Source organism: Dendrobates tinctorius, unplaced genomic scaffold (genome assembly GCF_039654945.1).
Source record: "Dendrobates tinctorius isolate UK_male_01 unplaced genomic scaffold, ASM3965494v1 ptg000192l, whole genome shotgun sequence".
NCBI lineage: Eukaryota > Metazoa > Chordata > Amphibia > Anura > Dendrobatidae > Dendrobates > Dendrobates tinctorius.
This window is the reverse complement of record NW_027361859.1, coordinates 13,663,027-13,688,962: the sequence shown is the minus strand read 5'-3', so window position 1 is coordinate 13,688,962 and position 25,936 is coordinate 13,663,027. Positions and strand designations below refer to the sequence as shown.

General features: G+C 46.2%; 1 protein-coding gene across 1 annotated transcript in view; it reads right to left on the bottom strand.

The window, feature by feature from the left end:
• The window catches only part of LOC141055905 (uncharacterized), a 29,198-nt gene extending 20,958 nt beyond the window's left edge, over positions 1–8,240 (bottom strand). Inside the window, exons 1-5 of the mRNA XM_073552621.1 lie at positions 7,782–8,240; positions 5,477–5,622; positions 5,171–5,350; positions 4,965–5,088; positions 4,784–4,881 (exon numbers count right to left, since the gene is read on the bottom strand). Of these exons, the coding sequence (XP_073408722.1) occupies positions 4,784–4,881; positions 4,965–5,088; positions 5,171–5,350; positions 5,477–5,554 (480 nt within the window). The 5' untranslated portion in view covers positions 5,555–5,622; positions 7,782–8,240. The remainder of the gene's footprint in view (positions 1–4,783; positions 4,882–4,964; positions 5,089–5,170; positions 5,351–5,476; positions 5,623–7,781) is intronic.
• Between the last annotated feature and the right edge of the window lie 17,696 nt (positions 8,241–25,936).

Genomic DNA, 25,936 nt, shown 5'->3' with positions numbered 1-25,936 from the left:
TCAGATCGCTGATCTGACACTGCACTGCAAGGTGTCAGATCAGCGATCTGACACTTCAGTGATGTCCCACAAAATAATAAAGTAAAAAACATGTAAAAATAATTTAAAAAAAAAATTCCTAAATAAAAAAATATATATATATTCCATAATAAATTCTTTTTTTGTAAATAAAAAACAAAACAAAACAATAAAAATACACATATTTAGTATCGACATGTCCATAACGACCCACCCTATAAAACGGTCCCACCAGTTAACACCTTTAGTGAACCCCTTCAAACATAAAAAAAGGCAAAACACAATGGTTTATCATCATACCGCCGAACAAAAAGTGCAATAACGCGCGATCAAAAAGACTGATATGAATAAACATGGTACCACTGAAAACGTCATCTTGTCCCGAAGAAAACGAGCCATCACACAGCGTCATCAGTGAAAAAATAAAAAAAAGTTATAGCTCACAGAATAAAGCGACGCAAAAATAAATATTTTTTATATAAAATAGTTTTTATTGTACAAAAGCGACAAAACAAAACATAAAAAAAATATAAATGAGGTATCGCTGTAATCATACTGACCGGAAGAATAAAACCGATTTATCAATTTTACCACACGCGGAACGGTGTAAACGCCTCCCCGCAAAAGAAATTCATGAAATGCTGGTTTTTGCTCATTCTGAGTCCCAAAAATCGGAATAAAAAGCGATCAAAAAATGTCACGTACCCGAAAATGGTACCAATAAAAATGTCAACTCGTCCTGCAAAAAATAAGACCTCACATGACTTTGTGGGTCAAAATATGGAAAAATTACAGCGCTCAAAATGTGGTGATGCAAAAACTATTTTTACAATAAAAAGCATCTTTTAGCATATTGCAGCTGCCAAACATAAAAACCCACTATAAATAGTAACTCAAACCACCCTTTATCACCCCTTTAGTTAGGGAAAAATAATAAAATAAAAAAAAATATATATATATTTATTTCCATTTTACCATAAGGGTTAGGGCTAGGGGTGTGTTAGAATTTGAGGGTTTCCACTGTTTGGGCACATCAGGGGCTCTCCAAATGCAACATGGCGTCTGATCTCAATTCTAGCCAAAAAAGTCAAATGGTGCTGCTTCCCTTCCGAAGCACATATGGGGTATCAGCAGAAAATAAAAATTGGGGGTAAAAAGATCAATTTTAGGAAAAAATATGATTTTTTTAATTGTACGGCTGTACGTTATAAACTTATGTGAAGCCCATGGGGGTTCAAAGTTCTCACCACACATCTAGATAAGTTCCTTAGGGGGTCAAGTTTTCAAAATGGTGTCATTCGTGGGGGGGGGTTCCACAGTTTAGGCACATCAGGGACTCTCCAAACGTGACATGGCGCCCGATCTCAATAATTTTGCGTTGAAAAAGTCAAATGGCGCTACTTCCCTTCTGAGCTCTGCCATGCGCCGAAACAGTGGTCCCCCCCACATATCAGGTATCAGCGTACTCAGGACAATTTGCACAATAACTTTTGCAGTCCAATTTCCCCTGTTACCATTGGCAAAATAAAAAAAATTGGACCTGAAGTAATTTTTTTGTGAAAAAAAGTTAAAATGTTCATTTTTCTTTTTAAACATTCAAAAAACTTTATGTGAAGCACCTGAAGGGTTAATAAACTTCTTGAATGTGGTTTTGAGCACCTTAAGGGGTGCAGTTTTTAGAATGCTGTCACTTTTGGGTATTTTCTATCATATAGACCCCTCAAAATGACTTCAAATGTGATGTGGTCACTAAAAGTAAAATGGTGTTGTAAAAATGAGACACCGCTGGTCAACTTTTAACCCTTATAACGTCCTAGCAAAAAATAAATTTGGTGCAAAATTGTGCTGATGTAAAGTAAACATATGGGAAATGTTATTTATTAAGATTTTTGTGTGCCGTATCTCTGTGATTTATTGCATAAAAATTCAAAGTTGGAAATTTGCAAAGTTTTCAAAATTTTTGCCAAATTTCAGTTTTTTTTTCACAAATAAGTGCAAGTGATATGAATGAAATGTTACCACTGTGATGAAGTACAATATGTCACGAGAAAACACTGTCAGAATCACCGGGATCCATGGAAGCGTTCCAGAGTTATTACCTCATAAAGGGACAGTGGTCAGAATTGTAAAAATTGGCCCGGGCATGAACGTGCAAACCACCCTTGGGGGTAAAGGTAACAGTGATTAAAGGTAATAGTGAAGCAAGTTCCTGACGAAGGAACTTGCTTCCGAAATGAGCGTCGGGGTGTGCGCGTTGCCAAGATCTGGCGAGCCTTAAAGCTATATTACCCTCTAGTTTCATCATGATGTCACTTTAGCACTCTGCACTTTTTGTGTGCTATTGAGGTGTTCTGTTTATTTTGACACTTATGCACCTTAGTATTTGGCTTCACTAGAAGGTCCCCCTCCTGTTAATTATTTACCTTTTACTTCTTATTATTTTTGTGTATACACATGCACGGAATAATTTAACATAAGAAATTTTAAGTTTTGTGTGGTAAAAAATGTTTTTTGGTGCTGTTTTTGAAGATTCTTTATGGTACTCAAATATATAATTTTATTTAATTTTATGTGATTATATCACATCACTATTACCTTTAATCCGCCATATTGTAATATCGCTTTTTATATATAATTAAATTCTCTTCTTTTTTTAATGTTAGCCATATACACTCACTGGCCACTTTATTAGGTACACCATGCTAGTAACGGGTTGGACCCCCTTTTGCCTTCAGAACTGCCTCAATTCTTCGTGGCAGAGATTCAACAAGGTGCTGGAAGCTTTCCTCAGAGATTTTGGACCATATTGACATGATGGCATCACACAGTTGGCGCAGATTTGTCGGCTGCACATCCCTGATGCGAATCTCCCGTTCCACCACATCCCAAAGATGCTCTATTGGATTGAGATCTGGTGACTGAGGAGGCCATTTGAGTACAGTGAACTCATTGTCATGTTCAAGAAACCAATCTGAGATGATTCGAGCTTTATGACATGGCGCATTATCCTGCTGAAAGTAGCCATCAGATGTTGGGTACATTGTGGTCATAAAGGGATGGACATGGTCAGCAACAATACTCAGGTAGGCTGTGGCGTTGCAACGATGCTCAATTGGTACCAAGGGGCCCAAAGAGTGCCAAGAAAAAATTCCCCACACCATGACACCACCACCACCAGCCTGAACCGTTGATACAATGCAGGATGGATCCATGCTTTCATGTTGTTTACGCCAAATTCTGACCCTACCATCCGAATGTCGCAGCAGAAATCGAGACTCATCAGACCAGGCAACGTTTTTCCAATCTTCTACTGTCCAATTTCGATGAGCTTGTGCAAATTGTAGCCTCAGTTTCCTGTTCTTAGCTGAGAGGAGTGGTACCCGGTGTGGTCTTCTGCTGCTGTAGCCCATCTGCCTCAAAGTTCGACGCACTGTGCGTTCAGAGATGCTCTTCTGCCTACCTTGGTTGTAACGGGTGGCAATTTGAGTCACTGTTGCCTTTCTATCAGCTCGAACCAGTCTGCCCATTCTCCTCTGACCTCTGGCATCAACAAGGCATTTCCGGCCACAGAACTGCCGCTCACTGGATTTTTTTTCTTTTTCGGACCATTCTCTGTAAACCCTAGAGATGGTTGTGCGTGAAAATCCCAGCAGATCAGCAGTTTCTGAAATACTCAGACCAGCCCTTCTGGCACCAACAATCATGCCACGTTCAAAGGCACTCAAATCACCTTTCTTCCCCATACTGATGCTCGGTTTGAACTGCAGGAGATTGTCTTGACCATGTCTACATGCCTAAATGCACTGAGTTGCCGCCATGTGATTGGCTGATTAGAAATTAAGTCTTAACACACAGTTGGACAGGTGTACCTAATAAAGTGGCCAGTGAGTGTATATCTGGTCCTGATACGTGCACATTTTCTTTAGGGTATGTGCACACGTTAGCAAATTTCGCTTTTCTAAGTATTTTCTATGAGACTGGGACCGCTCAGGAAAAAAAAGCATAAAAAACGCACGTTTTTTGCGCAAAAAATGCACAGTCTGGGAACGAGTCCGGTTTTCATGCAGAAATTTTCTGCATACGTGTGCACATAGCCTTATAGTACCACTGAATAAAGATATACTGTACCTTTTATTACAAACAGCTCTGGCAAAAATTAAGAGACCACCACATCAAAACCCTGTCATGGGCAGCCCATTCTCCAGACCTGAACCCCATTGAAAACCTCTGGAATGTAATCAAGAGGATGATGGATAGTCACAAGCCATCAAACAAAGAACTGCTAACATTTTTGAGCCAGGAGCAGTGTGAAAGACTGGCGGCAAGCATGCCAAGACGCATGAAAGTTGTGATTAAAAATCATTGTTATTCCACAAAATATTGATTTCTGAACTCTTCCTGAGTTAAAACATTAGTATTGTTGTTTCTAAATGATTATGATCTTGTTTTCTTATTATTTGAGGTCTGAAGTATTATTACTGCTATAATAATACTATTATAGCTATAATTATTGCTGTTTTGTTATACACGTTTATTTTTTGTGTTGTTCCAATACACACAAAGGAAATAAAAGTGTGTATCAAAACATGTGTAATTGCAATAATTTTCTGGGAGAAATACTTCACTTTCTGAAACAATATCAACGATGCCAACAGTTTTGGTCATGACTTTATAATACTGGTGGATAAAACAAGACTGAGCACAAGACCTTCACAGCCGTCTACACATCATAGGGGAGATCTCATGACACCTTATCTCCATCTACCTGATGATCCTGAGGAATATTGGGATCTTCTTGTTTACAGTCCTGTAGAAGAAGCGGACGGGGACATCTCTCTGGTGTTGTCCTCTTACTGGATAGATCTGGAGGAAACACATACAGGGACTGAATTCATTCTTTACATACAGATAATTATAGACCGTGTGTATTTAGTCCTGTCTATTACCTGGTGATGTGAGGGGCTGGGGAACCTCCATCATGACGTCCTTGTACACATCTTTGTGTCCTTCTAAATACTCCCACTCCTCCATGGAGAAATAGACAGCGACATCCTGACACCTTATAGGAACCTGACACATACAATGATACAGTCATCCCCCGATCCCTTCATAGCGTTACTATATAATGTCCCAGCATTCCCAGCAGTGTCACCTCTCCAGTCAGCAGCTCAATCATCTTGTAGGTGAGTTCTAGGATCTTCTGGTCATTGATGTCCTCATGTATCAGGCAGTGAGGTGTAGGTCTTGTGATTGGGCTCAGTGGTCTTCCCCATCCCACAGACACAGGGTCCTGACAGCGCTCACTCGAGGTCTTCTTCACTACTGTGTAATCCTGGTTATGGAGAGACACATTAATAAATCTCACTACAGACATTTCCAGAGTCCTCACCTCTTCAGTTCTGTCCATCTGTTATTCCCATAGATAAGAATGATGTAATGTGACATCAGAATCTCTCACCTCTCCAGTAAGCCGGAAGAGGATCTCTAGGGTGAGGTGTAATATCCTCTCCGCCTTCTTGTCTCTGTCCATATCCATCCTTGATAAATCTGGAAAATTGTCTTATATAAAAGGTCTTCACTGAGAGGATCCGATATTGTAGAGACCTGAATGAGATGAGCCGATGTAAGATCATTAAACTCCTGTGTAATAATACAATTACTGGAGATAATAAGGGAAACATATGAGATTTTATTATTTTACAGTATTTAGTTTTCTTCTTTACATCTACTAATAAAACCTATATATTTAGGCCACAGACAACAAGCAGTTTCTTCCTCGGAGTCGGCAGCTGAATACGTTTCTCATAGACTCATCTTCCATAACGCTAATTCTCGTCTCATTTACTGACACTGGAATCGGCATTAGCAATACTGCAGGAGATATTCATTACACAGGACAGGAGAAATAACTATCGTATTTTTCGGATTATAGGATGCACTTTTATGATCTCCAAAATTAGGGGGAAAATGGAGGTGCGTCTTATAAACCTAACACTGTTCTTACCGAGGGGCTAATGCTGTGGGCCCGAAGCTGGGGGTGTTGCGGTGGTCCTGTGGAGTGCGGTGGTGGTACAGCGGCAAGTGGTGGTCCGCCAGTGGTGGTACGGCAGCGGGGGTAGCCCTGTGGCGTGGCATATGGCAGCTGCCATTCTTCTTCCGGTGTCCGGCTTCTCACTTGTCGCAGATGAAGGAAAGCCGAGATCTCCATCCGTGCCTGCCTCTATGAGATGCCTCCAGGAAAATGGCCATGGATGCGGTACAGGCACAGGTGGAGATCTCGGCATCAAGATCTCGGGAGATGAGATTTCAGCACCAAGATCTCCATCTGCACCTGCACCACCCCGGCAGACATTTTCGCGGAGTCCACCGCATTGTAAACAGTGCCGGGGCTCTTGGCTTTCACAAAATGTCGGTGGAGCACCCGAACAACCGAACACCTGCAGTGCCACTCCACTCCTGCCTCCTCCAGCAATGACCTTGGGACCCTGCTTCACTGTGGCCTGCACCACCGAACACTGGCAGCATCGCTCATACGAACACCTCTTTCTCCCCGTCTGGGGTCTGCAGCATTGCCCCACTTCTGCCTCCGCCAGCAGTAACCCTGGGACCACGCTTCAACGCAGCCACCACCCCCGGTAAGCAAGAAGACGCCAGGATTGTAAGAAGCACCACCATTTTATTAAAAAAAAAAAATGTTTTTCCTATTTTTCTCAAAATTTGGTGTGCGTCTTATAATCTGCAAAACATGGTACTTCATGATGAGGACGACATCTTCATCTTCTACTACGGCTCTAGAAAAATATTTGTCCAGAGTCCGTCACTGACTCCATCCCCACCGGCCATCTATATGAAGGTTTCCCGTCTTCCCTGCACTGTAATCTATCACGTTAGATCTCAGGTCTGAGTCACACACAGAAGTTTGAGGCTCTTTTGTGGGAAATGCTCATAAAGCAAATTTGCCCAGCGAGCCCATACCAGGCAGCACCTTTCTGAATCCTGCTCATTTAGGTATTGTTCACAGGATCAAGTTTAAATACATTAGATAGGACTGCTCCATGAAGGGTTACCGTGACGAGGTGGAGTGGCTTCGTATACATTTTTTGCAAAAAACGTATCAACTAAATACCCTGTTTTTGTCATCATCTTTTACCAGCACTTGCTGCTCACTGTTACATATATTTTACAACAGAGTATTCATGCACGTTTGTCACACTGTTTTTTCTGTGTCTCAGTCTTTGGTGGTGTGAACATTGTCTTACTGACCTGTTCATTTTTGTGCATGTCCCATGTGTTTTTAATTTTATAAAAGCTTGTTTGTAAGAACATCAAGACAGGAGATATTTGAGGCCAATCTCTCAATGTACAGTTTTTTTTATGTCTGGATATGATGATTTTTTTTTAGCATTTTCCCGTAGGCTTCAATACATTACATAAAAAAATACCCCCCTCAAAAATTGAGCCTGGAGGTACTATGGAAACATTATACCAAGAAAAGGACACCATACTATGAGAGTAATATAGGTTTCCTTTACAAACCCCTAAATAACATTATATACCAACCCCCCAATCTGTGACTCTTCGGGGTAAATCGCTCTCTCACCATTGGATTAGAGCTGATACTATGGAGCTAAAGTGACTAAACAGACTTTCTGTCCCCTCCATAAAGGGGCACTTTCCCGTGTTTGTCAGAACTGTCCGAGGATTATTAGAGGGGATAGTTTCCCCCAATTAGAAGGGACACCTGTGGATATTGGGGTCTTTACCTGCTACAGACCTGGTGGGATTTACTCAGTAAAGTGCTGAAATCACTTTCTCCCAAAGGGTTAAATAGCGTCTGTAACCTCAATGTCTTTCTATGAAGCTTCTTCTCTGAGCTTTCTTCCTCTGGTTTCTGCCGTATTTCTATTACTCTCCGGAATCAGGAATGTGTTAAGTCCTATAGAAACTGCGGAGAAAGAATCATTTCTAATTCTGTGTTTCCAGGATTCTTCTTGTGGGGATTGGCTGCGATATCCCCTGTGCAATAGATTTCTAGTGTTAATGCGCCAGGAATGGGGAATCTCCACTAAAGAGCTGTGAAATTAATTAATAGTATAATAAAAAAATAAATCCCTCCAACCGCAGAGCCGCACTCCACATATACGGCTGCTCTGTGCGCACAGGACCTGTGATGAGGTCACAGGAGGGGAGGAGTCAGGGGGTCACGTGATCAGGGGCCTCCATGAATGATATCTGGAGTGAGGAAGAGGCTACACACAGAAACTTCTGGTAGGTTGGGAAGATCCCTGGTTATTGGGCCCCTCCTTGTCTATAAATACCACCCCTAGCCGCCCCAGAAGAGGTGCGTTACATGAGATGCACCAAATATGGCGTTTTCCTGACGTGTTGACAATTGATGTAAAGGGTTTTATCAAAAATCACAGCTGGCATCAAGCCCTGGTGTTAGTAATGGAGAAGGGTTTATCAGACACCACCATTACTGACCCAGTAATCGAAAATAAAAACAAATACTAAGACTTTATGTGAATACACTCTCCGACACTTTATCTGGTTCACCAATTTATTTAAAAAAAACAAACCATGCAGGTCTGACGTAGTCCACCAAATCCGACGTAGTCACAAATGGATACCTGGAAAACATAAAAAGAAACATAAACAGGACACAAGAGCAAGACACTATCCCTCATTCACCAATTTATTAGAAAATAAGTGTCCCCTGCAGGTCCGACATAGGCCAGCGCTTCCCACAACGTTCCCTGAAACCGTCGATGAAAGCCTATGGAGATTCGCTTTGAGTCTCCATTGGTTTTTAGCAACAGCCAATCCCGGCTCCCTCTGCGCTCCGCAAGGCCCGGTGGCTCTAAACAGTGGTGATGTCCGTAACTTTAACGTCATCAGAGTCGCCAGGTTTCACAGAGGGCAGCGTGACCTAGAAGATTCTTTACCGCTGTTCGTAGATACCGGGACTTGAGGAACACAGCGGAAGCCAGGAGTGGCTGCTGCTAAAAGCCAATGGAGACTCAAAAGCCTATAGAGACTTTTTCTATCGACGAATTCAGGGAACGTCGTGGGAAGCACTGGACTATGTCAGGCCTTCGTGAGACAGTTTCTTGTTTTTGTTTCTCTCTTAATATTTTTCAGGTATCCATTTGTGGAGTACGTGGGATTCCAAGCTCTATAAGAAAGTGCTTAAGGATATCTTTCTTTGCCTTTGACATTGAATATGGAGTGATAGAAAGTAAGCCTATTTGAGGGAACATGTTGTAGCAATATGCTATATGATGATGTGGCCTCTAAGGGTCTCACTACGTTTTTGTGTGTACTATAGATTTTTGGAACTTGTTGGTTAGTTGTTGCTAGGAGATATCCTGTAATGGTGGATTGCACCTCATGTAATAAACAGTGTTATGATTGGGTCACCGAGGAGGAGAGCAAGACCAAGCTAAGCCACAGAAAACCAGAGAGGTTGGTAACTAAGCGGATTACAGACCCCTGATCCTATCCACACAACTAGCAGTAGCCGTGGAGCGTACCTACGATGATCCTAGACGCCTCGGCACAGCCGGAGGACTAAATAAGCCTAAAGCAAGAAAGGGGAAATCTAAACTGCCCCAGAGCATACCCCAAAGGAATAGATAGTCCCCAAACATATATTGTCAGTGAGACAAAATGAAAACACAAACGCAGGTGTGACAGAGTTCGGCTGAATGCCCTCAGCCCCCAAGTGCTCGATAGTATGGGGCGGCCTAGTTATTATAATACTTACATGCCTAATAATGGTGTCTGGGCTACAATGTACGAAGGTCTATTAGGCCGGGCCAGAGGCAGCGTCCAATATGATACATTTTAACGCCACCATACACATTAGACTAAAGTTACATGAAAGCACTGATTTCGGGGGTTTGGTTGACTATCAGTAGCGTAGCTACTGGGGGGGCAGAGGGGGGCCATGGCCCCGACCCATGAAGGGGCCTACTCGGATCCATGGCCATATCTGTCATAAGGCTGCATTGAAGGTGAGCACGGCAAATTGCCTGCTCCCCTATCTTCCTGAGACTTGGCACACTGGCTAGAACACTGGCAGAGTCCTCCGTGTAATGGGCTGAGGAGCCCACCGTTTCTGACAGGTTCCACTGTCAGTGCTCAGTCAGCTCCTCTGACTCATGCAGGCTGGGGCTCCCCTGGATCCTAGTGCTCACCGTTGAGTTACCTCAGACACTGCCTGGGCCTGACCTCATCGCATGCTGTTACTCTGCAGCACTTGGATCACAAATTGCCAGGGGCATCTATAAACTACCTGCAAACGCCATCTGAGGGCGGCCAGAATGTATTATGATAATTAAAGTCAGGCATGTAATGATCTCTGTGGGGTGAATGTGAGAGGATGGGGGCAGGGGGGGAATTGAATGAGTGGTGGAGGGAGGACAGGATGGGGGGCCTTATTATAAGTGCTTACTGTTTTGCACTACAGCACATGTGCTGTTTGGGAGGCTGATGGAAAGATAGGGGGCTTATTATTCTTACAGTCAGGGTCGGGCCCAGCATGTGAGTATAACAAGCCCTCCATACAGTAACCACGGCATGTAGCAGTAAGTGACTTATTATAATAAAGTTATTAATCTTCTCCTGACCAGTGATACAGGCCGCTCATGGTTTGTGCAGCGTCTATCAGCAGCGGCTGTAGTGTCCCAGCTGGGTTTGTTCCCACGGTCAGTAAACGCTGCGGGTTGGACACTGTGTATATCCACAGCGCCCAAATGTTACAGCATAGTGGATATCCCATGTCCACTATGCATGCTGAGATGCCCGCAGATCACCCACGGAAACGGACATTCGGCGCGTCTTACCAGACGGCAGCATGTCAATTTATCTCATGGAGACGCTCAGTCTCCGCAAAATAAATTTCCCCCGACAAGGTATTGGACGTGGTGATTCCGCACAGTTCAGTGAACACAAGCGGAATCACCTGTGTTCAACACACTTCGTCACTTTGGACACAGCGGACGTGTGCTGTGTCCAAAGCGCTGCCAATTACTGACTAATGCACAGCGCCGCTCGCTCCCAACAGGCATTAGTATGTTTTTCTCTCAAACCGTGCAGCTTTACAGAGACATTCATAACTGGTGAGGGACTACAGCCGGGGCTGATACACGCTGCACATAGTTTGAGCAGCCTGTATCACCTGTCAGACTCCCTTTAAAGGGATAGTTCAGACTTGGGATAAAAGTCTGCAGTCAATCTATGTGACTGCAGGCTGCCATATCATGAGAAGGTGCAGTGCGCCTGCTGCCACGAGTCCAATAAAGTGCAATTAGGCGGTCATGCAACCTCATGTATGCTATTTGCACATGCTGACTAGATACATTTGGCATCTTTCAATAAAAAAAAAAAAAGAATTGAGGGAAGCCGAAAGAGAATAGTGGACACATGACTGCAAGTTGTATACCAGCGATCACATGACTTCTTGCTCACATCACCGATACTGGGGCCACTATTACTGTACATGGGGGGGGGACTCAAGGACCATTATTAAATCTACTATATATTTGCCAATTGGCTCTGTCACAGAGCCGACCGCCATACTGGAACAGTAGGGGCATATATACCGCGGTCGCAGCTGTGACGAGGCACGAAGTGCTTAGGGGCCCGATCGCGGAGCTGCAGCCGCTAATTGTCTGTGCAGCTCCGTGGCTGCCAGGCTGCAATTGGCCTGATGCGATGGCTGCTCTGTGCGCACAGGACCTGTGATGAGGTCAAAGGAGGGGAGGAGTCAGGGGTAACATGATCAGGGGCCTCAATGGATGAGTGCTGGATGAGGGTAAGTTTATGTGTGGGGTCAGGAGGGGTTTACAGAATGGACAGGGCGGAGCCGCGCGTGTACGAGGTGGACGGGGCAGAGCCGCGCGTGTACGAGGTGGACGGGGCGGAGCCGCGCGTGTATTTTGGCATGGGGGCCCCCCATTTGAAAGTTCGCACCAATGAGCGTTGCCGCGCGGGATTTGAATCCCCCGCCACGCCATGTCCATGGCCTCAGCAAATGAAATCCTGCGTGGCAGCGCTCAGCCGGCGGGGCGGGGGATTACTTACCTACCTGACCGGGAGGAGCATTGCCGCTGCGCATCTCTTCTCACCGGAGACCGGGGCAGGAGTGCGGTGTCGAGATCGCACATGTGCATAGCGCTATCCGGCGCCAGTTTACTGAATTAAATTTGCTGATGACACAAAGCTAGGAGGGATAGCTAATACTAGAGAAGAGAGAGGATTCAAAAAGATATAAATAAACTGGAGGAGTGGGCAACAACTAACAGAATGGTTTTTAACAGGAAAAAATGCAAAGTACTACATCTGGGCAATAAAAATGAAAAAAGCATATACAGAATGGGAGGAATAGGGCTAAGCAACAGCACATGTGAAAAAGACTTGGGTATACTAATAGATCACAGACTGCATATGAGTCAACAGTGTGATGCAGCAGCAAAAAAGGCAAATGCAATTCTAAGATGTATTAACAGAAGCATACAGTCTAGATCACGTGAAGTCATTATTGCCCTCTACTCCTCTTTGGTCAGACCTCATCTGGAATACTGTGTCCAGTTTTGGGCACCACATTTTAAAAAAGACATCAACAAACTGGAGCAAGTTCAGAAAAGAGCAACCAGAATGGTGACCGGTCTGCAAACCCTGTCTTATGAGGAAAGGTTGCAGGATTTGGGAATGTTTAGTTTGCAAAAGAGAAGACTGAGAGGAGACTTAATAGCGGTCTATAAATATCTCAAGGGCTGTCACATTGTAGAAGGATCATCTTTAGTCTCATTTGCACAAGGAAAGACTAGAAGCAACGGGATGAAACTGAATGGGAGGAGACACAGATTAGATATTAGAAAAAACTTTTTGACAAAGAGTGGAACAGGCTGCCACGAGAAGTGGCGAGTTCTCCTTCAATGGAAGTCTTCAGAGGCTGGACAGACATCTGTCTGGGATGATTTAGCAAATCCTGCTTTGAGCAGGGGGTTGGACCAGATGGCCCAGGAGGTCCCTTCAGTTCTAACTCTATGATTCTATGAATACACATTTGCAGTGTGCCTTCAGCAATATGACGCCGGACAGCGTGGTATGGGCATACACATACTCCGGCGCTCCTCCCCCAGCCTCCGGCAGAACGGGACAGCGCTGGAGCACAGGGAAGGAGAGTATAAATGTTTGTTTTTTTTGTAAGTGTGCAGTTTAATAGGGGTGAGAGGACCATGCATATCAGGATTGGGGGGGGTGAGAGGACCAGGCATACCAGGATAGAGGGGTGAGAGGACCATGCATACCAGGATAGGGGAGCAAGAGGGCCATGCATACCAAGATAGAGGGGCGAGAGGGCCATGCATACCAGGATAGGGGGGCGAGAGGGCCATGCATACCAGGATAGGGGGGGCGAGAGGGCCATGCATACCAGGATAGGGGCGGTGAGGGGACCATGCATGCCAGGATAGGGGGGGTGACAGGACCATGCATACCAGGATAGGGGAGTGAGAGGCCCATGCATACCAGGATAAGGGGGCGAGAGGACCTTGCATACCAGGATAGGGGGGCGAGAGGACCTTGCATACCAGGATAGAGGGGCGAGAGGGTCATGCATACCAGGATAAGGGGGATGAGGGGACCATGCATGCCAGGCTAGGGGCGGTGAGGGGACCATGCATGCCAGGACAGGGGGGGTAAGAGGACCATGCATACCAGGATAGGGGGAGAGAGGGCCATGCATGCATTCAAATCCCGTGCGGCACCACTCATTGGCTCAGTCGGTGGGGCGGGGGATTTGAATACCACTCATTGGCTGATCAGTCCTCTGGCGGATGTTCATTTCACCGCACTCCCGATGCAATAGCATCAGGCCTATTTCTAGTGTTAACATAAGTAGACCTCCGCACTCAAGAGAGGAATGCAACAAGAATTACATTATATTCACAATCCAATTAGTCCAATGTGAATAAAATTTCAGGGGGCCCTCATATAGTGTGGGAGCCAATATAAGCTGTGGGGCCATTATACAGAGTGAGAGCTAATATGAGCGCCATTCTACAGTTTAGGGGCCATCATATAGTGTGGCGATAATTGTAGAGGCTAATATAAAGCGTGAGGACCAATATATAGTATTTGTGGGAGCGAATAGACTGTGTGGAGGGCATTATATAGTGTGGGTGTTGCTGTGGGGGTCATTATATTGTGTTTGAGGGAGCAGTGGACCCATCATACTGTGTATAGAGAACATTTGGGCCCATAATACAAACTGTATGGAAGCTGTGGGACAATCATACTGTGTATAGGGGAGCTGTAGGGAAAATATACTATGCATAGGGGAGCTGTAGGGTCCCTCATACTGTGCATAGAGGAGCTGTAGGGTCCCTCATAATGTGCATAGGGGAGCTGTAGGATCCCTCATAATGTGCATAGGGGAGCTGTAGGGTCCCTCATAATGTGCATAGGGGAGCTGTAGGGTCCCTCATAATGTGCATAGGGGAGCTGTAGGGTCCCTCATACTGTGTATAGGGGAGCTGTAGGGTCCCTCATACTGTGTATAGGGGAGCTGTAGGGTCCCTCAAACTGTGTATAGGGGAGCTGTGGGTCCCTCATACTGTGTATAGGGGAGCTGTACATTTTGGGGACTCGGGACAATATTAAATGTTAAGCGGGCACTTAAGAAGCACTATTGTTAAAGGGGCACTCAGTTTTGTGACTGTAAAGGTGGCAGTATTAGTAGGAAACTTGTGCGGGCATGGAATAGATGGGAACAGTGTTGGAAAAGTGACCAATCATATGTGTCTTTGTTGTAATCTCTGCAGCTGAATCCTGGCTGGAGAAGTTGTCACGTCAGTCTGGGCCAGATGGAAAAGACAGGAAAAGTGAACGATTCTACCACAAAGAACGTCAGCGGTAAGTCACTATTTATAATTGTAGTGTAATCTCCTGTACAGTTGTGGCCAAAAGTATTGACACCCCTGCAATTCTGTCAGATAATACTCAGTTTCTTCCTGAAAATGATTGCAAACACAAATTCTTTGGTATTATCTTCATTTAATTTGTCTTAAATGGAAAAACACAAAAAGAATTGTCCTAAAGCCAAATTGGATATAATTCCACACCAAACATAAAAAAAGAGGGTGGACAAAAGTATTGGCACTGTTCAAAAAATCATGTGATGCTTCTCTAATTTGTGTAATTAACAGCACCTGTAACTTACCTGTGGCACCTTACAGGTGTTGGCAATAACGAAATCACACTTGCAGCCAGTTGACATGGATTAAAGTTGACTCACCCTCTGTCCTGTGTCCTTGTGTGTACCACATTGAGCATGGAGAAAAGAAAGAAGACCAAAGAACTGTCTGAGGACTTGAGAAACCAAATTGTGAGGAAGCATGAGCAATCTCAAGGCTACAAGTCCATCTCCAAAGACCTGAATGTTCCTGTGTCTACCGTGCGCAGTGTCATCAAGAAGTTTAAAGCCCATGGCACTGTGGCTAACCTCCCCAGATGTGGACGGAAAAGAAAAATTGACAAGAGATTTCAACGCAAGATTGTGCGGATGTTGGATAAAGAACCTCGACTAACATCCAAACAAGTACAACCTGCCCTGCAGTCCGAGGGTACATTCAGGGTCAACCCGTACTATCCATGAAAAGGGACTGTATGGTAGGAGACCCAGGAAGACCCCACTTCTTACCCCGAGACATAAAAAAGCCAGGCTGGAGTTTGCCAAAGCTTACCTGAAAAAGCCTAAAACGTTTTGGAAGAATGTTCTCTGGTCAGATGAGACAAAAGTAGAGCTTTTTGGGCAAAGGCATCAACATAGAGTTTACAGGAGAAAAAAAGAGGCATTCAAAATAAAAAAAAAAACTGTCCCTACAGTCAAACATGGCAGAGGTTCCCTGATGTTTTGGGGTTGCTTTGCTGCCTCTGGCACTGGACTGCTTGACCGTGTGCATGGCATTATGAAGTCTGAAGACTACCAACAAATTCTGCAGCATAATGTAGGGCCCAGTGTGACAAAGCTGGGTCTCCCTCAGAGGTCATGGGTCTTCAGGCAGGACAATGACCCAAAACACACTTCAAAAAGCACTAGAAAATGGTTTGAGAGAAAGCACTAGAGACTTCTAAGGTGGCCAGCAATGAGTCCAGACCTGAATCCCATAGAACACCTGGGGAGAGATCTAAAAATGGCAGTTTGGAGAAGGCACCCTTCAAATATCAGGGACCTGGAGCAGTTTGCCAAAGAAGAATGGTCAAAAATTCCAGCAGAGCATTGTAAGAAACTCATGGATGGTTACAGTTATTTTGGCTAAAGGTTGTGCAACCAAGTATTAGGCTGAGGGTTCCAATACTTTTGTCTGGCCCATTGTTGGAGTTTTGTGTGAAATGATCAATGTTTTGCTTTTTGCTTCATTCTCTTTTGTGTTTTTTCATTTAAGACAAATTAAATGAAGATAATAATACCAAAGAATTTGTGTTTGCAATCATTTTCAGGAAGAAACTGAGTATTATCTGACAGAATTGCAGGGGTGTCAATACTTTTGGCCACAACTGTATGTTCTGCAGTAGTGGGATCTAGCACCATATGGCGGTAATAAGTTTTTTTTAATATAGATTTATTTTCTGTAATACCATAGACATCAGCAGTGGTTCCCCTATGCCAGTGATGGCAAACCTTTCTGAGACCGAGTGCCCAAACTGCAACCTAAAACCCAATTATTTATGACGAATTGCCAACACGTGCCAAATGACTCATCATGATCCCTTTAATGCAGAAATTGCCCATTCCACCACCTCCATTGTTTCCTTCTCCCCATATTTCTGGCAAACACACACACACACAGCGGCCACACTCACCTCTCTGCGCGCCGGCAGCTTCCTCGGCTCTCACACATTGAGAGGTGCGGCTGGACGACATCATCATTCTGCTCCATGGCCGCGCCACTAAGGCCTCTTTCACACTTCAGTTTTTTGTGTCAGTTAAAATCCGCCAAAAGGACGGATAGCGGATCCGTTTTAGTACTGATTACAACGGATGCTACCCGTCAGTTTTTTTGACGGATCCGCCAAATGAAGAATTTTCAAGGCAGGAAGGAAGGGGGAGAGAGAGAGAATCAGTCAAAAAAACGGACGGGTGGCATCCGTTGTAATCAGTACTAAAACGGATCCGCTATCCGTCCTTTTGGCGGATTTTAACTGACACAAAAAACTGAAGTGTGAAAGAGGCCTAAATGTGTGAGAGGCAGCCAGAAAGCTGCAGCTCCAGATCAATGAGGTGAGGCAGTGTGCCAGCTGAGAGGGCGCGCACTCGTGCCATAGGTTCGCCATCACTGCCTATACCGACAATTAGGGTGTGCGCCACTATAGTTGTAATCAAGGTTTCCTGGTTAGGGGCCCACTCAGATGTTTCGCCCCCCCGGAGCTAAACCCATAGCTCCGCCTCTGTTTCTACTATTAATGCACCAGTAAAGGGGAATCTCCATCCATCCACCTCCAGAGCCACACTCCACATAGAGAATAATGGAGCCTCCAGCACCGACCTCCACCCGCAGAGCCACACTCCACATAGAGAATAATGGAGCCTCCAGCACCGACCTCCACCCACAGAGCCACACTCCACATAGAGAATAATGGAGCCTCCAGCACCGACCTCCACCCGCAGAGCCGCACTCCACATAGAGAATAATGGAGCCTCCAGCACCGACCTCCACCCGCAGAGCCACACTCCACATAGAGAATAATGGAGTCTCCAGCACCAACCTCCACCCGCAGAGCCGCACTCCACATAGAGAATAATGGAGCTTCCAGCACCGACCTCCACCCGCACTCCACATAGAGAATAATGGAGCCTGCAGCACCAACCTACACCCGCAGAGCCACACTCCACATAGAGAATAATGGAGCCTCCAGCACCGACCTCCACCCGCAGAGCCGCACTCCACATAGAGAATAATGGAGCCTCCGGCACCAACCTCCACCTGCAGAGCCGCACTCCACATAGAGAAAAATGGAGCCTCCAGCACCGACCTCCACCCGCAGAGCCGCACTCCACATAGAGAATAATGGAGCCTCCAGCACCGACCTCCACCCGCAGAGCCGCACTCCACATAGAGAATAATGGAGCCTCCAGCACCGACCTCCACCCGCAGAGCCGCACTCCACATAGAGAATAATGGATCCTCCAGCACCGACCTCCACCCACAGAGCCACACTCCACATAGAGAATAATGGAGCCTCCAGCACCGACCTCCACCTGCAGAGCCGCACTCCACATAGAGAATAATGGAGCCTCCGGCACAGCCCTCCACCTGCAGAGCCGCACTCCACATAGAGAATAATGGAGCCTCCAGCACCGGCCTCCACCCGCACTCCACAGAGAATAATGGATCCTCCAGCACCGATCTGCACCCACAGAGCCACACTCCACATAGAGAATAATGGAGCCTCCGGCACCGACCTCCACCTGCAGAGCCACACTCCACATAGAGAATAATGGAGCCTCCGGCACAGCCCTCCACCTGCAGAGCCGCACTCCACATAGAGAATAATGGAGCCTCCAGCACCGGCCTCCACCCGCACTCCACAGAGAATAATGGAGCCTCCAGCACCAACCTCCACCCGCAGAGCAGCACTCCACATAGAGAATAATGGAGCCTCCAGCACCGACCTCCACCCGCAGAGCCGCACTCCACATAGAGAATAATGGAGCCTCCAGCACCGACCTCCACCCGCAGAGCCGCACTCCACATAGAGAATAATGGAGCCTCCAGCACCGACCTCCACCCGCAGAGCCACACTCCACATAGAGAATAATGGAGCCTCCAGCACCGACCTCCACCCGCAGAGCCGCACTCCACATAGAGAATAATGGAGCCTCCAGCACCGACCTCCACCCGCACTCCACATAGAGAATAATGGAGCCTCCAGCACCAACCTACACCCGCAGAGCCACACTCCACATAGAGAATAATGGAGCCTCCAGCACCGACCTCCACCCGCAGAGCCGCACTCCACATAGAGAATAATGGAGCCTCCGGCACCAACCTCCACCTGCAGAGCCGCACTCCACATAGAGAATAATGGAGCCTCCAGCACCGACCTCCACCCGCAGAGCCGCACTCCACATAGAGAATAATGGAGCCTCCGGCACCGACCTCCACCCGCACTCCACATAGAGAATAATGGAGCCTCCAGCACCGACCTCCACCCGCAGAGCCGCACTCCACATAGAGAATAATGGAGCCTCCAGCACCGACCTCCACCCGCAGAGCCACACTCCACATAGAGAATAATGGAGCCTCCAGCACCGACCTCCACCCGCAGAGCCACACTCCACATAGAGAATAATGGAGCCTCCAGCACCGACCTCCACCCGCAGAGCCACACTCCACATAGAGAATAATGGAGCCACCGGTACCTACCTCCACCTGCAGAGCCGCACTCCACATAGAGAATAATGGAGCCTCCACTGACCTCCACCCGCAGAGCCACACTCCACATAGAGAATAATGGAGCCTCCAGCACCGACCTCCACCCGCAGAGCCACACTCCACATAGAGAATAATGGAGCCTCCGGCACCGACCTCCACCCGCAGTGCCGCACTCCACAGAGAATAATGGAGCCCCCAGCGCCGACCTCCACCCGCAGAGCCGCACTCCACATAGAGAATAATGGAGCCTCCAGCACCGACCTCCACCCGCAGAGTTACACTCCACATAGAGAATAATGGAGCCTCCAGCACCGACCTCCACCCGCAGAGCCGCACTCCACATAGAGAATAATGGAGCCTCCGGCACCTACCTCCACCCACAGAGTCACACTCCACATAGAGAATAATGGAGCCTCCAGCACCGACCTCCACCCGCAGAGCCACACTCCACATAGAGAATAATGGAGCCACCGGTACCTACCTCCACCCGCAGAGCCACACTCCACAGAGAATAATGGAGCCTCCACTGACCTCCTCCCGCAGAGCCACACTCCACATAGAGAATAATGGAGCCTCCAGCACCGACCTCCACCCGCAGTGCCGCACTCCACAGAGAATAATGGAGCCCCCAGCACCGACCTCCACCCGCAGAGCCGCACTCCACATAGAGAATAATGGAGCCTCCAGCACCGACCTCCACCCGCAGAGTCACACTCCACATAGAGAATAATGGAGCCTCCAGCACCGACCTCCACCCGCAGAGCCACACTCCACATAGAGAATAATGGAGCCTCCAGCACCTACCTCCACCCGCAGAGTCACACTCCACATAGAGAATAATGGAGCCTTCAGCACCAACCTACACCCGCAGAGCCACACTCCACATAGAGAATAATGGAGCCTCCAGCACGACCTCCACCCGCAGAGCCGCACTCCACATAGAGAATAATGGAGTCTCCGGCACCGACCTCCACCCGCAGAGCCGCACTCCACATAGAGAATAATGGAGCCTCCAGCACCGACCTCCACCCGCAGAGCCGCACTCCACAGAGAATAATGGAGCCTCCGGCACCAACCTCCACCTGCAGAGCCGCACTCCACATAGAGAATAATGGAGCCTCCAGCACCGACCTCCACCCGCAGAGCCGCACTCCACATAGAGAATAATGGAGCCTCCGGCACCGACCTCCACCCGCACTCCACATAGAGAATAATGGAGCCTCCAGCACCGACCTCCACCCGCAGAGCCGTACTCCACATAGAGAATAATGGAGCCTCCAGCACCGACCTCCACCCGCAGAGCCACACTCCACATAGAGAATAATGGAGCCTCCAGCACCGACCTCCACCCGCAGAGCCACACTCCACATAGAGAATAATGGAGCCTCCAGCACCGACCTCCACCCGCAGAGCCACACTCCACATAGAGAATAATGGAGCCACCGGTACCTACCTCCACCTGCAGAGCCGCACTCCACATAGAGAATAATGGAGCCTCCACTGACCTCCACCCGCAGAGCCACACTCCACATAGAGAATAATGGAGCCTCCGGCACCGACCTCCACCCGCAGTGCCGCACTCCACAGAGAATAATGGAGCCCCCAGCACCGACCTCCACCCGCAGAGCCGCACTCCACATAGAGAATAATGGAGTCTCCAGCACCGACCTCCACCCGCAGAGTCACACTCCACATAGAGAATAATGGAGCCTCCGGCACCGACCTCTACCCGCAGAGCCGCACTCCACATAGAGAATAATGGAGCCTCCAGCACCGACCTCTACCCGCAGAGCCGCACTCCACATAGAGAATAATGGAGCCTCCAGCACCGACCTCCACCCGCAGAGGATCACTCCCTCAGCCGTATGGTTTCTGGCCTCACTCAGTTATAACACTACGGCTTCTGGTCTCACTCTGTTGCTACCCTTGGGCTTCTGGCCTCACTCTGTTGCTGCCCTAGGGCTTCAGGGTTCACTTTTTGAAGCCAGTGAGCTTCAGGATTTACTTTTTGCAGCCTGTGGGTTTCATAGGTTAATCTTTTTTAGCAGCCATACAGTTACAAGCTTTGCAGCCGTACGGTCACAAGCTTATACCTCATGGGATGCTACTTTATAGATGTATAGAGAGAAATTTAAATGTACAGATTTTTTACAATACTGCCAAAATTTTGTTTCTTACCCTTTGGTAGTGCATAATTGTCTTGTATAAAGTGTGTTTCGCATACGATATTACTGCGCCAAACTTGATTCGCTCAATTCCTTGCATATGACAATACTGCCACACATGTTTTTAACCCCTTCATGACCCAGCCTATTTTGACCTTAATGACCTGGCCATTTTTTGCAATTCTGACCAGTGTCCCTTTATGAGGTAATAACTCTGGAACGCTTCAACGCATCCTAGCGATTCTGAGATTGTTTTTTTGTGACATATTGGGCTTCATGTTAATGGTAAATTTAGGTCGATCATTTTTGTGTTTATTTATGAAAAAATCAGAAATTTGGCGAAAATTTTGAAAATTTCGCAATTTTCAAATTTTGAATTTTTATTCTGTTAAACTAGAGAGTTATGTGACACAAAATAGTTACTAAATAACATTTCCCACATGTCTACTTTACATCAGCACAATTTTGGAAGCAAAATATTTTTTTGTTAGGAAGTTATAAGGGTTAAAAGTTGACCAGCGATTTCTCATTTTTACAACAAAATTTACAAAACCATTTTTTTTAGGGACCACCTCACATTTGAAGTCACTTTGAGGGGTCTATATGGCAGAAAATACCCAAAAGTGACACCATTCTAAAAACTGCACCCCTCAAGCTATTCAAAACCACATTCAAGAAGATTATTAACCCTTCAGGTGTTTCACAACAGCTAAGGCAATGTGGAAGGAAAAAATGGACATTTTAATTTTTCCAACACAAATTTCCTTTCAGCATCAATTTTTTCATTTTCACATGGGCAACAGGATAAAATGGATCCTAAAATTTGTTGGGCAATTTCCCCTGAGTACACAGATACCTCATATGTGGTCATAAACCACTGTTTGGGCGTACGGCAGGGCTCAGAAGGGAAGGAGCACCATTTGACTTTTTGAATGGAAAATATGCTGGAATATTTAGCGGTTGCCATGTCGCGTTTGGAGAGTCGCTGTGTGCCTAAACACTGGAGCTCCCCCACAAGTGACCCCATTTTGGAAACTAGACCCCCCAAGGAACTTATCTAGATGCATAGTGATCACTTTGAACCCCCAGGTGCTTCTCAAATTGATCTGTAAAAAAAAAAAAAAAAGTACTTTTTTTTCACAAAAATTATCTTTTAGCCTCAGTTTTTTCATTTTCACATGGGCAACAGGATAAAATGGATCCTAAAATTTGTTGGGCAATTTCTCCTGAGCACACCAATACCTCATATGTGGTCATAAACCACTGTTTGGGTGCACGGCAGGGCCCGGAAGGGAAGGAGCGCCATTTGACTTTTTGAATGGAAAATTAGCTCCAATCGTTATCGGACACATGTCGCGTTTGGAGAGCCCCTGTGTGCCTAAACATTGGAGCTCCCCCACAAGTGACACCATTTTGGTAACTAGACCCCTTAAGGAACTTATCTAGATGTGTAGTGAGCACTTTGAACCCCCAAGTGCCTCACAAAAGTTTATAACATAGAGCAGTGAAAATAAAAAATCATTTTTTTTCCTCAAAAATGATTTTTTAGCACGCTATTTTTTATTTTCACAAGGGTAACAGGAGAAATTGGACCATAAAAGTTGTTGTCCAGATTGTCCTGAGTACGCTGGTACCCCATATGTGGGGGGGGCACTGTTTGAGTGCACGGCAGGGCGCAGAAGGGAATGAGCGCCATTTGACTTTTTGAAATGAAAATTGGCTCCAATTGTTAGCGGACACCATGTCGTGTTTGCAGATCCCCAGTGTGCCTAAACTTTGGAACTCCCCCACAAATGACCCCATTTTGGAAACTAGACCCCCTAAGGAACTTATCTAGATGCATAGTGAGCACGTTGAACCCCCAGGTGATTCACAGAAGTTTATAATGCAGAGCAGTGAAAATAAAAAATCTTTTTTTTTCCTAAAAAAAAATTTTTTAGTCTGCAATTTTTTATTTTCACAAGGGTACCAGGATAAATTGGACCCCAAAAGTTGTTTTCCAGTTTGTCCTGAGTACGCTGGTACCCCATATGTGGGGGGGAACCACTGTTTGGGCACACGTCGGGGCTCGGAAGGGAAGTAGTGACATTTTGAAATGCTGACTTTGATGGAATAGTCTGCGGGCATCATGTTACATTTGCTGAGCCCCTGTGTGCCTAAACAGTAGAAACCCCCCACAAGGGACCCCATTTTGGAAACAAGACCCCCCAAGGAACTTATCTAGATGTGTGGTGAGCACCTTGAACCCCCAAGTGCTTCACAGAAGATTGTAACGCAGAGCCGTGAAAATAAAAAATCATTTTTTTCCCTAAAAAAAAAATGATTTTTAGCCCGCAATTTTTTTTTTTTCACAAGGGTAACAGGAGAAATTGGACCCCAAAAGTTGTCTAGTTTGTCCTGAGTACGCTGATACCCCATATGTGGGGGATGACCACTGTATGGGCACACGTCAGGGTTCGGAAGGGAAGTAGTGACGTTTTGGTATGCTGACTTTGATGGAATGGTCTGCGGGCATCATGTTACATTTGCAGAGCCCTTGATGTTCCTAAACTGTGGAAACCCCCCACAAGTGACCCCATTTTGGAAACTAGACCCCATAAGGAACTTGCCTAGATGTGTGGTGAGCACCTTGAACCCCGAAGTGCTTCACAGAAGATTGTAACGCAGAGCCATGAAAATAAAAAATCTTTTTTTTCCTCAAAAAATGAATTTTTAGCTCGCAATTTTTTATTTTCACAAGGGTAACAGGAGAAATTGGACCCCAAAAGTTGTTGTCCAGTTTGTCCTGAGTACGCTGGTACCCCATATGTGGGGGGAAACCACTGTTTGGGCACACGTTGGGTCTCAGCAGGGAAGTAGTGACATTTTGAAATGCTGACTTTGATGGAATGGTCTGCGGGCGTCATGTTACATTTGCTGAGCCCCTGATGTGCCTAAACAGTAGAAACCTCCCACAAGTGACCCCATTTTGGAAACTAGACCCCCCAGGGAACTTATCTAGATGTATGGTGAGCACCTTGAACCCCCAAGTGCTTCACAGAAGTTTATAACGCAGAGCCGTGAAAATAAAAAATCATTTTTTTCCCTCAAAAAAAAAAAATGATTTTTAGCCCGCAATTTTTTTTTTTGACAAGGGTAACAGGATAAATTGGACCCCAAAAGTTGTTGTCCAGTTTGTCCTGAGTACGCTGATACCCCATATGTGTGGGGGAACCATTGTTTGGGCACACGTCAGGGCTCGGAATGGAAGTAGTGACGTTTTGAAATGCAGACTTTGATGGAATAGTCTGCAGTCGTCATTACGTTTGCAGAGCCCCTGATGTGCCTAAACAGTGGAAACCCCCCACAAGTGACCCCATTTTGGAAACTAGACCTTCCAAGGAACTTATGTAGATGTATGGTGAGCACTTTCAACCCCCAAGTGCTTCACAGAAGTTTATAATGCAGAGACATGAAAATGAAAAAAAAAATTTTTTTCCACAAAAATAATTTTTTAGCCCCCAATTTTTTATTTTCCCAAGGGTAACTGGAGAAATTAGACCCCAAAAGTTGTTGTGGAATTTTTCCTGAGTACGCTGATACCCCATATGTGGGGGTAAACCACTGTTTGGGCACACGTCGGGGCTTGGAAGGGAGTGAGCACCATTTGACTTTTTGAACGCAAAATTGGCTGGAATCAAAGGTTGCACCATGTCGCGATTGGAGACCCCCTGATGTGCCTAAACAGTGGAAACCCCTCAATTCTAACTCCAACCCTAACCCCAACACACCCCTAACCACAACCCTAACCCCAACACATCCCTAACCCTAATCCCAACCCTAACCCTAACCCCAACACACCCCTAACCCCAACACTAACCATAACACTAACCACAAGCCTAACCCTAATTCTAACCCTAACCCTCTTTCCAACCCTAACCCTCTTTCCAACCCTAACCCTCTTTCCAACCCTAACCCTCTTTCCAACCCTAACCCTCTTTCCAACCCTAACCCTCTTTCCAACTCTAACCCTCTTTCCAACCCTAACCCTCTTTTCAACCCTAACCCTCTTTCCAACCCCAAACCTAACCCTCTTTCCAACCCTAACCCTCTTTCCAACCCTAACCCTCTTTCCAACCCTAACCCTCTTTCCAACCCTAACCCTCTTTCCAACCCTAACCCTCTTTCCAACCCTAACCCTAACCCTCTTTCCAACCCTAACCCTAACCCTGATGGAAAAATAAAAATAAAAATATTTTCTTTATTTTATTAGTTCTGCCTACCTATGGGGGTGATAATCGGGGGGTTCATTTACTTTTTATTTCATTT